At 40.4% G+C, this 16,663-nt stretch overlaps 1 protein-coding gene across 1 annotated transcript; it reads right to left on the bottom strand.

The window, feature by feature from the left end:
• Nucleotides 1-2,343: 2,343 nt before the first annotated feature.
• Nucleotides 2,344-16,581, bottom strand: LOC142759062 (cytochrome P450 2K1-like). Its single transcript, XM_075860897.1, has 9 exons — nucleotides 16,337-16,581; nucleotides 16,040-16,202; nucleotides 11,572-11,721; nucleotides 10,684-10,844; nucleotides 9,273-9,446; nucleotides 8,385-8,526; nucleotides 7,483-7,667; nucleotides 5,850-5,991; nucleotides 2,344-3,117 (listed from the first exon to the last, which is right to left on the bottom strand). Exons 1-9 carry the CDS (start codon nucleotides 16,520-16,522, stop codon nucleotides 2,936-2,938), a joined length of 1,485 nt encoding a protein of 494 aa, XP_075717012.1. The 5' UTR covers nucleotides 16,523-16,581; the 3' UTR covers nucleotides 2,344-2,935.
• Between the last annotated feature and the right edge of the window lie 82 nt (nucleotides 16,582-16,663).

Genomic DNA, 16,663 nt, shown 5'->3' with positions numbered 1-16,663 from the left:
AGATTCAGACGTGTCAGGATTCTGAATACACATGACGTCCTGGCTGGAGGTATTGTATATTCATTATCAGGACACTGCAGTAATATTATAGTGTGTGTATGTATATAGCTATATCGCTATCTGCAGTGTAAATGAATGGAGAGAAGTGCATGGCGCTGATTGGTCACTGATTGGTCAGCGTCATACACTCCACTGTACAATGCCCACTTGGTCTAAAGTAAAAACACGCCCACTTGGGCATTAAGAAACTAATTAGCATAAAGCTAAAATAGTTCATAACATGGTAAAAATAGATCGTTTTTCTAAATAAAAAGCACTGCTGTCACCTACATTATAGCGCCCATCTGCTTATGTAGGAGATAGGGCACTTATAATGTGGTGACAGAGTCTCTTTAAGGCAGAGATGTAACGAGGTTCTTTCATCTAGGGCAGGGATAAGATTTAGTCCTCACAGCTCCAGCTATTGTGGCTTCTTATTGGCACCGACTATAACACGCAGGGCACAAGGCCTATCAGCTCTCTTCTAGCTATGCCCCTGGCTTAGGATATTGTGTCCGATTTCGAATAGCAGAAATCTTTAGGCAGTGGCACAGGAGTCTAAACTCTACAGTATATGGAGCCCTTTCATTGTGGAAATCAGTGAAGGTTCTAGACCAAAAACAACAATAATGTGATTCCACATATCTACGAATTTTTATTGTCCCCAAATCTCAAAGTATGACTCTCCTGTAGAGATAATATTTTTAGGCTTCAGCCATCCCAGTCTATACAGTAAAGCAGACAATTGAGCTGCAGGAAACACAAAACATTAGCCTATTTTGACTGTTCTAGTGGCCATTGCGAAAACTGGAATATTACAAGATTTCCAGAGACGCCGGCACATGAGTCTGCGCTGCCCCGTAGTGCTCACTAGAAGGATATGTAAATAATTAACTAATTATTACCTGATCACCCTGAACTATAAAAAGGGCCCTGCCCTTCTGATCCTTGTCTAAGCATTGTTTGTAATTCCCATGTTAGTCTAGCAAATGGTGTTGTCCCATTCCCAGTGTTCCGTGCCCTGCTACCTGTATCCCGTATCCCATGCTGTGTTATTGTTCCTGATCCTGTTTAATGATTGCACTCGTGCCTCACCACACCAGTTGTAATCTGCCACGTCTGGTGCAAACTACTGCACCTGCTGTCATCCGCCACGTCTGGCGCAACCTGCTGCACCTACTACCATCCTTGCCAGAGGCCCTGCCGCCATCTGGACTATTTCAGGTACCCTTGTGCTATAAACTCGTATAGACTTTTGCATAGAGTGTGACTTGGCCAGCTGCCTCTCTGCTACGGCGGAACGGCCTAGTGGGTCCACATACCCCTAGATCGTGACAAAGACGGTGAGGGGGTCCTTACTTCCAAGTGATAGTATTTTTACCTTTCCATCTTCCCTGTTGATCTCATTAAGATGGTTGGGCATTTTAGGTCTTCTAGACTGATTTCTAAAAAGAATGGTCCCGTTTACAAACAAATAATGACCATTAAATATTAACCATTAATTATTTGCATATCTAGAAAGTTGCTACTATAATTTGGTTATTTCAAAACTATGAGATGTGAGGCAACCAGAGATGTTTTATTGGAAGTGAAGGAGTTTATCTGCGATGAGTTTTATGAAAAATCCCTTGAAAGGGCCTGGTGGGTGAACCCCTCTTCCACCGATACAGTCAAGACCTCTGGTTGTCAGTCAAGTGCGATTCGGCACACCAGGTATTGCTAAATAAAGGCTGGTAATTCATGAAGTCATGGCTCCGAGTGTTCCCAGTTTGGGTGAAGAAGTAGTTTGAGCCTCACTGATTACTGATAAGGTCATTGTTTGAGCCTGGTCCTCAGCATGAAGGCTTTTCCCTAGTAGTTAGGGAAGCTCTCAGGCTACCAAGAATTCTAGTTTTAGGATGTCTGGTCATTTGCTATAGAGTTTAAATACGTTTTCAGATTATGATGGGGCTTAGTCCCCCAATCCTAGTGGTGTAATGGTCATGTGTGCACAGTCACTCTTTTATGGAAACAATCAGGTACGCTCACCATTAACTATAATGGCAAGCCATCATGCATGCACGGCCACCAATCTGCCAGGAAAGTCTATTTTGGGGATTTTATGGGAAAACATCATATGTTTCTGCTGCCACGTGCTTGTCTTCCTGGTGATCTTTCCATCTTGAGTAAATCCAACACAGTTCTAACAATAAATGAAACAAATCATTTACCAGGTTCCAGATTTACAGAAATTCTTGCTATTTACTTCCTGCCGAATCGGGGGAGAACAGAAATAAATAAAACAAAATGTTTCAAACACATACATTCGTAGTAATGAATATTTATTGAATTGAAAAAAATCCCAAATCATCGAACAGATCCCTGTTTTTAGTATGACTTATTACATTCTCCAAAAGGTGATGTGGTATAGCCCTACAGAAACTAGGGACTGACAAGAGCCTTATCCGTATATATAGAGTATAGTGTTAATATCCTGCCTTATCTATGCTCCTAGCAGTACAACAGAGCTGTAGTTTACTCGCTCTCAAAATTATAATGAGATGACACTGCTATTCCAGTCTATACAGAAAAGCTGACAATCAAACTGCAGATTACAGGGACTGGGAGCATCAGCCTATTGTCATTGCTCTAGTGGCCATTGCAAAAACTGCATATAAAACAACAAACGACACCACCAAATATGTTTAACTTATTCATGATACATTCCCTTTAAATTAAATCTTTGAGCACAATTCTTGAGAACCACAGCTGCAGGAGGAGCCCTGTTTATTTACCTGTGGTTCATCCATACAAGTACTTTCATGATGTAGATTTGGTAATGTAAATGATAATCTAAAATAATTTAAAACATTTATATTGTAAATGCAGGTCCATTGCGAAACACTGCAGATTTATTTTAATAGCGAGGCACAGCGCAAATCATCTGCGGTTTTGGTGCATTTGTTAATCCAACAACAGACGACAGGTCCACATCAGTGACCCCCGGGGGGAGACAGAAGGTGAATTTCTGTAATAGGCTTGTAAAAAAGACAAAGAGCTCCATTCTTGCAAGTGTCTCTCCAGCACAGGCTCTCCGACCTATAATGAAAAATGACAAGAGTTGTATCATAGGCCAGAAATTTGAATACAGTAAAATTCCAATGATCTTGAATCCTAGGAACCACTAAGGTGCAGGATAATAAAAAATGATGGACCATCAGATGTCTTTATACCTACTGTACTTGGAAATAGGTCCACAGGCCACTCTTTGTGGTAGGGTCCACATATTTAAGGGTTTCAAAGCTTCTACTTTGAAGTTAAAATGATTGCAGGACAATGGTGCACACAATCAAATGAAATATAATATCCTAAGAGGGCCACTCCCGGCTCCAAGAGTAAGGAAGCACCATACACCCTGTGGATTAACTCTACCACCTCCCTACAAAAACCTAGTCAGGTGTCCACATGACCACAGCATATGTTTGAAATTCATTGTATCCTCTGGGCACCAGGGACTCCTACATCAGCCCTCAACTCCATGCTCTGCAGTATTTGAAAGGTCTGTTTGACTTTGCAATTATTTCTGTTGCACAAACTATGCTGTACTACATTACAGGACACTAGTTTAGTCAGTGATGCCACCACATCTTCCCGATTTCCTTCGAAATGGGGCCTTCATAACGCTCCCATTATAGATTGCTTAACTAGATGTTTAGCCAGCATCAACCCACATATCATGGATATGAGCTCCTTTTATGTAGTAGATTGAAATCTATGGTCTAATTTCCACAAAAAAAATTATTCCCAACTCGACTACTTGGGCCTGAAGAGCCTCACCTGAAAAACGGAGACAAGTTAGCTAGTCCAAACTCCTTCTGGATCTGTTGAAAGGTTATAATCACTCCTTCCGTATTTTATTGGAAAATATACTTAAAGGGGTTGTCCGAGATTAAATGACTTTGTGCTAATGCTTGTAAATGATAAATGTAACTACATTTGTAATATACTTACATTTTCCAAAGTGGCCCCGTTTCCAGATCCTGCCGTGGGGAACTTCACGGGTGACGTCACTCTCTGCTCTGGGTCAGGCCGCTTTGTTGATCTTGAATTCTTTGCTTTATTTACGACACGTCACTTGTGACGTGGTGTATATCGGCTTGTTCTGCTTCACAACCCGTAACGCGCATGCACTGCTGTTCTCACGGTCCCTGCTGTTCTCGAGATAAACAGCAGGGGCCGCGCATGCGCGTTACAACAGAACAAGCCGACATACACCACGTGACAAGTGACGTGTCGTATACCCGGAAAATAATTGAAAATCAACAAAGCGACCAGACCCAGAGCAGAGAGTGACGTCACCCTTCAAGTTCCCCACGGCAGGATCTGGAAACGGGGCTACTTTGGAAAATGTAAGTATATTACAAATATATTGACATTTATAAATTACATGCATTAAAACAAAGTCATTACATCTCGGACAACCCCTTTAATCCTTAGTTGTTCCCACGCTTTAAAACGTTCTAATTGACAGAATTGGCACAAATATGGATTATTCTATATAGGCGAAAAATTTAGAGCAGTCTGAAATAACTAACATCTTTTACATTCCCACCACACAAGTAAGATGGCGGGCCTTCCAATAGCTTCTCTCCAAAACCTTTGAGCTTTCAGTGCCTCCAATAGCAGGGTACCACGAGCCAAATATTGAACAATTTTCTCCATTGGGTCCCACTTGAGTCTCAGTGGTCAAGAGACTGCCACCCCCTGAAGTGCCGGAACTTTGCCAATACCCCTTGTCTTTAGGCAACTGTAGTTTTTTACAATTTAATTATTGGGACCCTATGCTAAAGAAACCTTGTATCCTAGCATCCAAATCAGGGGGATTTCACAGGGCATAGAGCACCTGGGGGATCATTGTCATGTTAATCAGGTTGGCTTAGCCAAGAGGGCAGTACTATCTATACATCAACTTTGCTAAGAATCTTGAACTAGTAAAGTTTGACTGCCAAGGCCACATAATCCTTCAATGATTTAATCAGTTTAATCCTTTGATTTTATTTTCAGACACACAAGGGACCGTTTTCTACCGCAGGTGTAAGAGGAGGATCTAGCAGGAAAAGGGCAGACTTTGTCCAATTGATGGACAGCACAAAAAAATCGAACTTGCTCCAAAAATGAGAATAGGTCGTCAATGCTTCAAAACCTCGGTCAGTGGTTCCGTACCATCAACCACCAACCACCATCAACCACCAATCTAACATCAGTTTAGGAGGTTTTGGAAAGCTTTAGAGCGCCTATAGATGAGGACCCTAGAAGATATGGACACTTGAAAAATGTGGACTTCACTGCTGGGGATGCCTTGTAGACCCACCATCATGGACCTTAAGTGCAGGACTACTACACCTTTTTAATCCAGCATCAGCCTATTTTTATACATATGTGGATCCTCAGGCGCTGGTCTAGAAGACTTTTGCTTTATATGTTCTCTGCAGCTTCCTGTTGTAAAGATTATCCTTTGACAACTGGGCAATGTATAACAAGTTATGGTGAATTTCTAGGAAATTACCAAAACCCCTCTACAAAGTCTCCTGGGACATGGTGAAATGTGTCCCTAAAATCAGGCAGATGGACTGGGTGTTCATGTTACTCTATCCCCCGGATATTTGTCGTTATTGTGTCATCATTGGAGACCTTCCAATCTGAAGAGTAGAAAAGACCTGGGTGATGGTTCAGCATCTTTATCTTATAGACTGGCACCGAGGTGGTCCCAAAAGTGTTGTATTATTGTAATTTTACTATGTCATGTGCCATATTTATACTGTTATATTTACCCGCAGAGAATGGCATGAAGGCATCTTTCTTCATGAAGTTTCCCTTGGAGTCAAGAAAATGATTCGGATAGAACTCTTCAGGTTTCTCAAACTGTGTTATGTCTTTCAATACTGAGGTCAATAATGGGATAATATAGGTCCCCTAGGGATAATGAATAGAATTTATGAAATAGCATATGGCAATGAGCTCTCTATTTATACATCACACCAGATATTTTTGTTATTCTGAAGCAGATAATTTTCTTACTTAAAAAACTGATGTAGCAGAGCTGAATTTGACATTGAACCGTTATGATCACTCAGTAGGTTTCCTTGCAGTCTTAAAGAAAACCATATTATGATATCACAATCAATTATGTAAAACAACAAACTCGGCTCTCCTGCATCTGTATAAGGCTTCATGCATGTGGCAAGGCCTGTACGGTGGAAGACAGTGGCTACAGGTCTGTATTATGAAGCACTAGGCTTGCCGTCATATGGTGTTTCCATGTAGGACCAGACTTACGTTGGATGGTGCCGTGTGCAGTACCTTCTGTAGGTGTCCCACACACATATGGTGTACAGTCATGCATACTTGATGCAGTATACTTAAATAACATTACCATACAGTGCCTTATATAAGTGCCATATCGTATAATGCCTAAATAATAGTGCCATAAGTTGTCCTGATGACACTTCCATAGAGTTGCCTAAATAACAATACTATAGAGTGCTGCCACCAGAAAAAATACTGCAAAAATAATATACTGCACCATGGCTAAGTAGCAGTGCCGCACAAAATGAATACCGCCATATAGTGCTCAAATAATACCAACATATGAAGACCAATTAACAAATTCAAGTATGATATACAATTCCGAGTAAGATTTGTAGTGGTCCCCGGCCATGGGTGCCAGGCCATATGTGACGCCCCTTCAGCAAGAGCAGCTGATGTGCCCTGTGTGACTGCGCAGTTTGCACACCACTAAGGCTGGCAGTGTTTCTGTGAGGTACTGTATTATCCTCTAGGAGAATACCGCCATATTTAGATATGCAATAAGACATGCCACTTATGAAATCGGAAGTACATGAAGCTATAATATGGCCCTTAGCAGTCTAATACAGATTTGTGTTGGCCATGTGCATTGGGCAGAGAGGATGGAACAACACATGATTTAGGTTAATTTTATATACTGGGTTTGTTGTACATTTTATACTTCTAGTCCATACCAGATCCCTAGTGTTAACCCTTAAACACCTGTCCATATGCCCATATTCCACAGGATAGGTCATCAGTATATGATCTGTGGGTGTCCGACACCGATCAGTTGCTCTGTCTGCCTGCTGACACCGGATGCCCATGCCGGAAGGAGATGGCTCTGGTCATGGAATAGCGGCTGAGCTGCAGTACTGCATAACATCCAGCGCCCGGGGGCAGCTGAAGCAGCTGTTCGTGCGGGTGTCGGACCCCCACCGATTATATACTGATGACCTATCCTGTGGATAGGTCATCAGTTGTCCATGCCTGGACAACCCCTTGAAGAGAACACATTGGGTAGTATCTGCTGATCTTATAATTTGCAGGGCCAGTTAACATTGATGTGATTAATAAAACTATAGCAAAATAATTGCACATTTCATACAATTTACTTACTTTTGGAATAAAATATCCTTTAAAGGTCACGTCTTTGGTTGTTTCATGGCCCAAGCTGAGAGGGAGAATGTCAGAGAACCTCTGGACTTCATGTATTACTGCATTTGTGAAGGGCATTTGGCCTCGGTGGCTGTACATGGGCTGTGCAGATCCAACAACTCTTGAAATCTCCCCTTGAACCTTTTCTAAGTAAGATAAAAACAATCCGGCAATAAGTCAAGATGTTCCCATAGTCCTCCATGGGGAATTATTTTGTATACACTGGACTGAAAGTTACTACATGACTGACCGAGGGTCCTTGTTATCATAGGGTCATTGTGTGGGTTCAAATCACCATCTACAGAACATCAATGTTCACATCCTATCTGGCTTGAGTTATAGTAGTTATATGTGTATATGTAAGGACATTGATGGGGATGGGGATTTTGGCTTCCATGGAATGGCTCCAAGAAAACCATTACAGCACAAAGAAGAAAATGTTGTCACAAAATCAGGGCTACTATACGTTTTGGGGCTGTAACTTCCAGTATACCTGTTTATATGTGAATTATTTTACTTATTTTTTTCACATATATGTGGACATTGATAGAGATGGTGATTTTGGATCCATGCAATGTCCCTAAGGACTACTAAAGACTGGAGAATGTAGTGTTGTCAAGGGGATACAGAAGGAGTGCTTAAATTTCAAGAACATCTGTTTGCACCCCATTTCTTACTTTTTTTTTTGCATTTTGCATTGTAATAACCCTACAATATGGAGTTGGTTCAACTAAAGTCCCAACGAAAACCTCAAATTAATTACATGGATGGCCTCACATGTTTAGTCAGATGCAATAAATAACATATTGTGATAGCACCAAGAGTTTATCTAAATGACAATCTCATCTCTGCTCCACTTGTACCTTGGAGTTTTGGATATTTTATCATCAGTAGAAGACCCCAGTGCAGTGTGGTGGACGTTGTCTCCATTCCGGCTGAAAACAAGTTTCTTACAACTCTTGTTAGATTCCCATCGTGAAAATATGATTGAGGGTTTCCTGCTTCCTGTACAATAAATCAGTAGATAAAGTGAACAGTCAGCAAGTTATTTCACCTTACAATATTCTTAAAGGATATACTGGGTCTGTTTTTGCATGTTATACTCCAGTCCAAACCAGATTCACAAATTGCTGAAAAACTTACGGCTGACTATGATAGAAAGTTGTAAGTACACACAAGGAATCACAGTTTTTATGCATTTGGGTCTGCCTAGCTGTCCGTGTCCAAAAGTGCCTAGAATTATCACGTAATCATCAGGCCATTAAGCAATGGAAGAAGGTGGTCTTCTGGTCTAATAAGTCACAACTTACAGGACTTAGGAGATCTGCGGCTAACGTCTGGGTGCCAGATACCACAGGACACATTCAGAGATCTTGTGGAGTCCATGCCATGACGGGTCAGGGCTGTTATGGAGGCACGATGGAGACCCACACAATATTAGGCAGGTGGTTTTAATGTTATGGTGGCTTATATATTGTATACATACTGAGCACATCTATGCTTCTACTATGGATTAATGGCCACATCAATAGCTAAGCACTAAAGAACCAAAGGTGGCCATGCACATTAAATAACTGTCCACCGAACATTTGATCAGTAATTTGTCCCGACCCCACATGCTCGGCCAAGTGTGCATGTTTACTTCAATAGAGTGGGAGGTGTGGCAGCGGCTAATTTCCTGTGGGAACAAAGGATCAGGCATGTTGAAATGACCACCATATAACATTCAGAAAACCCAAAACTTACAGTACCTCTTTTTGTCTTACGAGGTATACATCAATTAAACTTCTTTGATCATTTTTATCCAAGTTCTTCAGATGTTCTACAAATGTTCTTCTAATAAAGTCAATCAATTCTTCTACATTTTTCACAATGGTTTTGTGACTACCGGGGAAAAACCAGAGGAACGGGAATATGTTAGAGAGCTGTTAAAAGAACAAAAATAGATTGTGATAAGTAACATTTCATATTTTTCTCCCCTTAGTGATATGAAGCTAATTTGCTCAACAGGAGACGGAATATAAGTTAATTTGATAGGTGTTTGTTTTTGTTTTTTTAATTATTAAATAATTGGTCAAATTTGGCTCTATAAAACCAAGGTTTTTTTCTTTTTTAATATTTTGGATCTTTGATCAAACTATCGAATTCTTCAATAGAGATTTTTTTTTTTTAATTATTATTATTATTTTATTCCTTCTACGGCTTTATTATAAAGTAATCAATATAACCCTTAAGTGTCCTTCCCTTCTAACTTATGGAGTCTGCAAGATGAAATATATGAATTTCCATTTGTATGTAGGTCAGCTAATAATCGTTTATTGAAAGGTTTTTCAAATTAGTAATATACATTGTGTTTTTAATTCATTTTCAAGATCTCTGTTTGCTCTCTGTGAATAAAAATATTCTTGTATTCTGTTCTCAACTGCAAGGGAAATGTGTTGCTATAAGAAGTTGAATTCGCTAGAGACTTCAGGAGCTTGATCCTTGACGACCAGCCCATCGCTGGAGTGATTCAGTTTCGAGAAAGGGGTTTTCCAGTTGTGACAACCCCGTTAAGGATAAGGCCACACGGTGCAGTCACGGTGCGTTTATGTTGTGTCTTTAAACTGCAGCAGGTCATTTTTCAATATAAGTCAATGGTGAAATTTGTGTTATGGACAGACGGCTGCTATTATATTACAATGTGTTTTTTGTGCAGTTAACTGCATCTTCGTAATGTCCAACTGCATGCGGTTAATGACCGCGCTGCCAATGTGTTTGCTGAACTGATTGTGTTTTTGCTAACAGTTCTGCAATGCATTGTAATGAACTACATACACAAACCTCAACACGGGTGAAAACTATGTCCATCAATTATTTCCTTTAAAAAAAAAAGCAACAGAGCTGCAGCATTACAGAGACAAAAAACGCATGCAGTTGACCGCATGCGGTTTTCAAACTCAACAAAACCGTATCAACGACGCACCGTGTGGCCTTACCCTAAGAGTCTCATAAAAACTCAACATTTGCATTCTAAAAATTCTAAAAATCTCATCTGCATTGCTTCTCTGAAATGGGAATTCATTCTCTAGAAATGTCTAATCTGGCAAATTATTCCTCCATTTCTAATCATCTTCATCATCAATGTAAAAAATATAAAGAATAGGATTTTAGTAATATTACCGCAACCATTGGATTTCCCAAAAGTCTAAAATTCTCATTTGTTAGATCTAACAGTTTCCTAAATTGGGGATCATCGTAGTCCATTCGATACCCAAGTAAAATTGCCACAATTATATTTGCCACAGAAGCATTCAAGATCAGAGAGTTGTCAAATGGTTTCCCTACAAAGACAGTAATGAACAAAAATTAATAAGAAGAAGCGGAGTGTTTATATTGTATCCGAGGCATAACGTGAAGCTGCCGGGCCCCAATTGTAGATCTATAACAGGGCCCCCAACTACCATGTGCCATTTATAATGCTAGTCTGCATTTGTGGTATAGGGAGTTTTTGGTCCCTTCATGCATTGGCGTCCCGGTGTAACTGCTACCTCTGCACCCCCTTAACTATTCCCCAGTATTATATAATCAAATTAACCCAAACACAATGAGGTAATGGTCAAAAAAATAATAAATTAGTTTATGCTAAACAGTTAATACTTTTCACCCAGTTCCTTTACAATTCTCTTTCAGCTAACCCTCAGTATTTTTAGGGTGTTTGGCCCCAAAACCAATGCATTAGGTGTCCTGGCAATCAGTATGTAAAGGGGTTTTCCCATCTTAGACATTTATGGCATATCCGGAGAATATGCCATATATGTCGGATAGATGTGGGTCCCACATTTAATCCCAGCCACCCCTCCTGATTATCAGCCTAAATGTGGTGTCCAGCGGCTGCTGCACTAGGTGGGGATGGGGTTCAGAGAACCCCCGATTTCGAGATAGACAAGGGTCCCAGCTCCGGGACCTAAACCCATCAGACATTTATAGTATATCCTCTGGTTATGCCATAAATGTCTAAGATAGGAATATCCCTTTAATGTTGATGGTATTAGTAACCACATACTATACCTTTAAAGGATGCAAAATATTTAGTCAGGTGGGCACATTCATCAGTAACTTTCTCTTCTATGGCACTTTTTCCCATGCCAAAATCCCGTAACGTGGTTATCATAAATCTTCTCATGGTCTGCCAATTTTCGCCACGTGAAAAAATAACGCCTGAAACATTGAAAACATTAGTATTTTTTAAGCGCACTGAAGACTGAAGATTTTTTTAAAGGGGTTTTCCTGGATGGGCTATTCTACCATGCACGGCGACAGCCCCTTCATTGTGCTGATCAACAGTTTATAACTAGAAGACACCTGATTAGAGTACTGGACTCCCGGACTGGGGTACTCTACCCTATATAAATCTCCACTTCCTTTATAACCAGATAATACAGACAATCCAATTACAAATCTTGTTCATTGTCTCCGTCGGATCATATACTGGGGGTACCTGAGTAGGTTGGGATCCACAATATCACTATGTTGCAAAAATGTTGTGCAGATTTGACCGTAGTGTCAGACAGTTTTGATAGGAACACCAACCAGTAGATGTTTAAATGAGGAGTTAGAAGGGTGCAATGGGATTTTCAGGATTATAATATGTGATTATTTACTTCTGCATTATGGTTCAAGACCTGAAGCTCAAGTAATTGTTGGACTGTTAAGACTGTAAATCTTTCAAAGGGGCAGGTCAGCTTACAATAAGCAGGAGCATAGCTAAGGGGGCTAATGGGGCCTCAAGTCCTGTGTGCTAGAGGGTCGCCAAGAAGCTACTCTGCCTTGACATGGGTATGTACACTACCGTTCAAAAGTTTAGGGTCACTCAGAAATGTCCTTATTTTTGAAAGAAAAGCACAGTTTTTTTCAATGAAGATAACATTAAATTAATCAGAAATACACTCTATACATTGTTAATGTGCTAAATGACTATTCTAGCTGCAAACGTCTTGTTTTTAATGCAATATCTACATAGGTGTATAGAGAGGCCCATTTCCAGCAACCATCACTCCAGTGTTCTAATAGTACATTGTGTTTGCTAACTGTGTTAGAAGGCTAATGGATGATTAGAAAACACTTGAAAACCCTTGTGCAATTATGTTAGCACCGCTGTAAACAGTTTTGCTGTTAAGAGGAGCTATAAAACTGACCTTCCTTTGATCTAGTTGAGAATCTGGAGCATTACATTTGTGGGTTCGATTAAACTCTCCAAATGGCTAGAAAAAGAGAGCTTTCATGTGAAACTCGACAGTCTATTTTTGTTCTTAGAAATGAAGGCTATTCCATGCGAGAAATTGCCAAGAAACTGAAGATTTCCTACAACGGTGTGTACTACTCCCTTCAGAGGAGAGCACAAACAGGCTCTAACCAGAGTAGAAAGAGAAGTGGGAGGCCCCGCTGCACAACTGAGCAACAAGACAAGTACATTAGAGTCTCTAGTTTGAGAAATAGACGCCTCACAGGTCCTCAACTGGAAGCTTCATTAAATAGTGCCCGCAAAACGCCAGTGTCAACGTCTACAGTAAAGAGGCGACTCTGGGATGCTGGCCTTCAGGGCAGAGTGGCAAAGCAAAAGCCATATCTGAGACTGGCTAATAAAAGGAAAAGATTAATATGGGCAATAGCACACAGACATTGGACAGAGGAAGATTGGAAAAAAGTGTTATGGACAGACGAATTGAAGTTTGAGGTGTTTGGATCACACAGAACAACATTTGTGAGACGCAGAACAATTGAAAAGATGCTGAAAGAGTGCCTGACGCCATCTGTCAAGCATGGTGGAGGTAATGTGATGGTCTGGGGTTGCTTTGGTGCTGGTAAAGTGGGAGATTTGTACAAGGTAAAAGGGATTTTGAATAAGGAAGGCTATCACTCCATTTTGCAATGCCATGCCATACCCTGTGGACAGCACTTGATTGGATCCAATTTCATCCTACAAAAGGACAATGACACAAATCACACCTCCAAATTATGCAAGAACTATTTAGGGAAGAAGCAGGCAGCTGGTATTCTATCTGTAATGGAGTGGCCAGGGCAGTCACCAGATCTCAACCCCATAGAGCTGTTGTGGGAGCAGCTTGACCGTATGGTACGCAAGAAGTGCCCATCAAACCAATCCAACTTGTGGGAGGGGCTTCTGGAAGCATGAGGTGAAATTTCTCCAGATTACCTCAGCAAATTAACAGCTAGAATGCCAAAGGTCTGCAATGCTGTAATTGCTGCAAATGGAGCATTCTTTGACGAAAGCAAAGTTTGAAGGAGAAAATTATTATTTCAAATAAAAATCATTATTTCTAACCTTGTCAATGTCTTGACTATATTTTCTAGTCATTTTGCAACTCATTTGATAAATATAAGTGTGAGTTTTCATGGAAAATACAAAATTGTCTGGGTGACTCCAAACTTTTGAACGGTAGTGTAGATATAGGGTTACGCTTCCCCTAACCTGCCTCTAGCCTAGCTTACCCAACTAGAGACAAGACACAGTTCCAGATAGCGTGCAATATGGTGTCATGTAAGCAGCAGTGGTGACTATGATACAGAGGGAGATGAAAGTCACTTAACACAACAAAAGCCATTGAAAAACTCATCTAAAAGATTATTGTCCCAGTGTATTCATCGCGTAAGGGTATGTTCTATTTTCAGCCGTTTTTTCAGGCCGTAAACGCCCTGAAAAATGGCTAAAAATGCGGGGGCTGTATGCCTCCAAATATCTGCCCATTGATTTCAATGGGAAAAACAGCTTTCTGTTCCGACGAGGCGTTTTTTTTACGCGGCCCTTTTGAGAAACAGTCGTGTAAAAAATGCCCGTGAAAAAGACGTGCATGTCACTTCTTCATCTGTTTTTGGAGCTGTTTTTCATTGACTCCATTGAAAAACAGCTCCAAAAATTGCTGTAAAAAACGAAGTGAAAAACCCGAGTTGCTTAAAAAATGGTTGAAAATGAGGAGCGGTTTTCCCTTGAAAACAGCTCTGTATTTTCAGATGTTTTTTGATAACCGTGTGAACATACCCTAAGTGTCAAGCTAAAGACTGCTACATCTGTACACCTATTGTGTCACGGTTAGGCCTCAGGACAGGAGCGTAGACTGAATATGTCACTATTAGATTTGGCTAGGTCTAAACCGGGGGACAGAGTATAAGGGGATGTGCCATCTACACATTAGAACGCCCTTTACGGGGGTATGGACTTTACACGGCATTCCCGAAGTAGTCTCCAATAGTAACCGCTGATAGTGTGGTCGTATAAATCTGAGGTTATGGTTGGCAGAGTTCATACAACACTAGACAGGTACAGGTCAGGGCAGGCAGTGACCCCAAGGCACAAAACATTCCGGGTCACATCCAAAATAGCAAATAACAAACTGCTTCACAAATGAACAGGAGCGAAGGGACCTTATTGCTCCTGCCAATTGTGATGCAGCTCTGAGCAGGATTAAATAATCAGAGGTGATCAGTCACAGGCTGACCACTGATCAGCTGACCCAGGTCTGTCCCTTTAAGTTGTAGCAGAGATTGTGCGCGGCATTATGAAGAGACTGGCGGCAGCAAGACCAGGATTGGTACATCGGCTGCTGAGCAATGCGTAGAAGCTGGCGTTCTGCTATACTGTACATTGATCCATTGACATCAATACAAGATTAACCCCTTCCTGCATGGCCAAGTATGGCGTTAGGAGCAGGTACTATTATGGTATGTGGATGTTATCAGCAGTTGTCGGCTGTAATTTACATAACTCCAACGGTAAATAGTGACACCTAAGTGGTCTTACAGAGGGAGGGGACATCCCCTGTAAGTCCATCGGGGCTTCTGTTCTCCAATAACGACGGGGGGGAATGGATTGCCTTGGCACCTGGTGCCTAACATATATGTACATGTACAGGAGTATTGCCATCTATTATGAAAGTAATCAAAGAATTACAAGTTCAGGTCCCCTATTGGAACTAACAAAAAAAAAAATATATATATATATATATATATATATATATATATATACAATAATAAAATGTAAAGTAAAAAATATTTTTAATGACACAAAATAAATTATTACAACAGGGTGTATGACATTTAAAAAGAATAACTAAACAGCAGTTCTGTAATTGCAGTTTTTTGTTCACCCCCATTTCTTTATAGAAAAAAGGAATAATGGTTTATCAATAAGTTCGGCGAAATGCAAAATGATGCCAAAAAGCAACAACAATCCCTCATACAAAATAAAAAAACATAAAAAAATAATAAAACATAGAAAAACTATACATATTTGGTATCGCTGTTCTCGTAACGACCCATGGAATAAATATAACATGTCATTTATACCGCACGGTGAACAGAGTCGGTATTAGTGTAGGGGGCCCTGATCTGGGGTCTGCATTCATTTTGGGGTGTGCTGGAGGGGGTCATATGCAGATGCCATAGATTGCGGGCATGTCCTGTTTTTTTCTTCATAATCAATGCAATCCTCCAGAGTATTAATAAAACCAAAAATACTCACCCATTCCTTTGTCCATATTCTTAAATATTCGAGCAACTCCTCTTCCTCCAAACTCTTCAGCATGATTGACAAGAGCATCATTCACCGTCTCATATCCGGCTAGGACCACCATTTTTTTCATACCCATTTGAACACTAATCACCGAGCCGTATTTCTTTGCAAGCTTGAATATAATATTAAAAAAATATACTTAAAAAATAAATAATAATGCACTTTTTTTCTTTACTTTTAGTCATATTTATATTTACAGTACGGATTTCTACAATGTCTTTTATTGAGATGATGAATTGTCCTTACCTCTAGATAAGTCCGTTGAGGCTTCTTAAAATCCAAGAGATGCAAATTTCCAATTAGTGGCCAACATCTGGGTCCAGGAGGAAAATTTTGGACCTGATTTTTATTAAAAATGTTTAAGACGTTCAAGATAAATAAAAGAGTCAAAACCAACACGAAAAAAGTGCTTAAAGAGAACCCAAAATCCATTGCTGTGACCAGTGCAGATCCCAGACTTCTGTCTGACACATGAAGTGTAGTGCTTATTACTTTGTCTAACCCTTGATCTCCACCTTTGTACCAATTACACCGAGGGAACAGACTGTCCAAAAATATTTAGAAGCCTTAAAT

This window comes from Rhinoderma darwinii, chromosome 4 (assembly GCF_050947455.1).
Source record: "Rhinoderma darwinii isolate aRhiDar2 chromosome 4, aRhiDar2.hap1, whole genome shotgun sequence".
NCBI lineage: Eukaryota > Metazoa > Chordata > Amphibia > Anura > Rhinodermatidae > Rhinoderma > Rhinoderma darwinii.
This window is presented reverse-complemented; position numbering and strand designations above follow the sequence as displayed.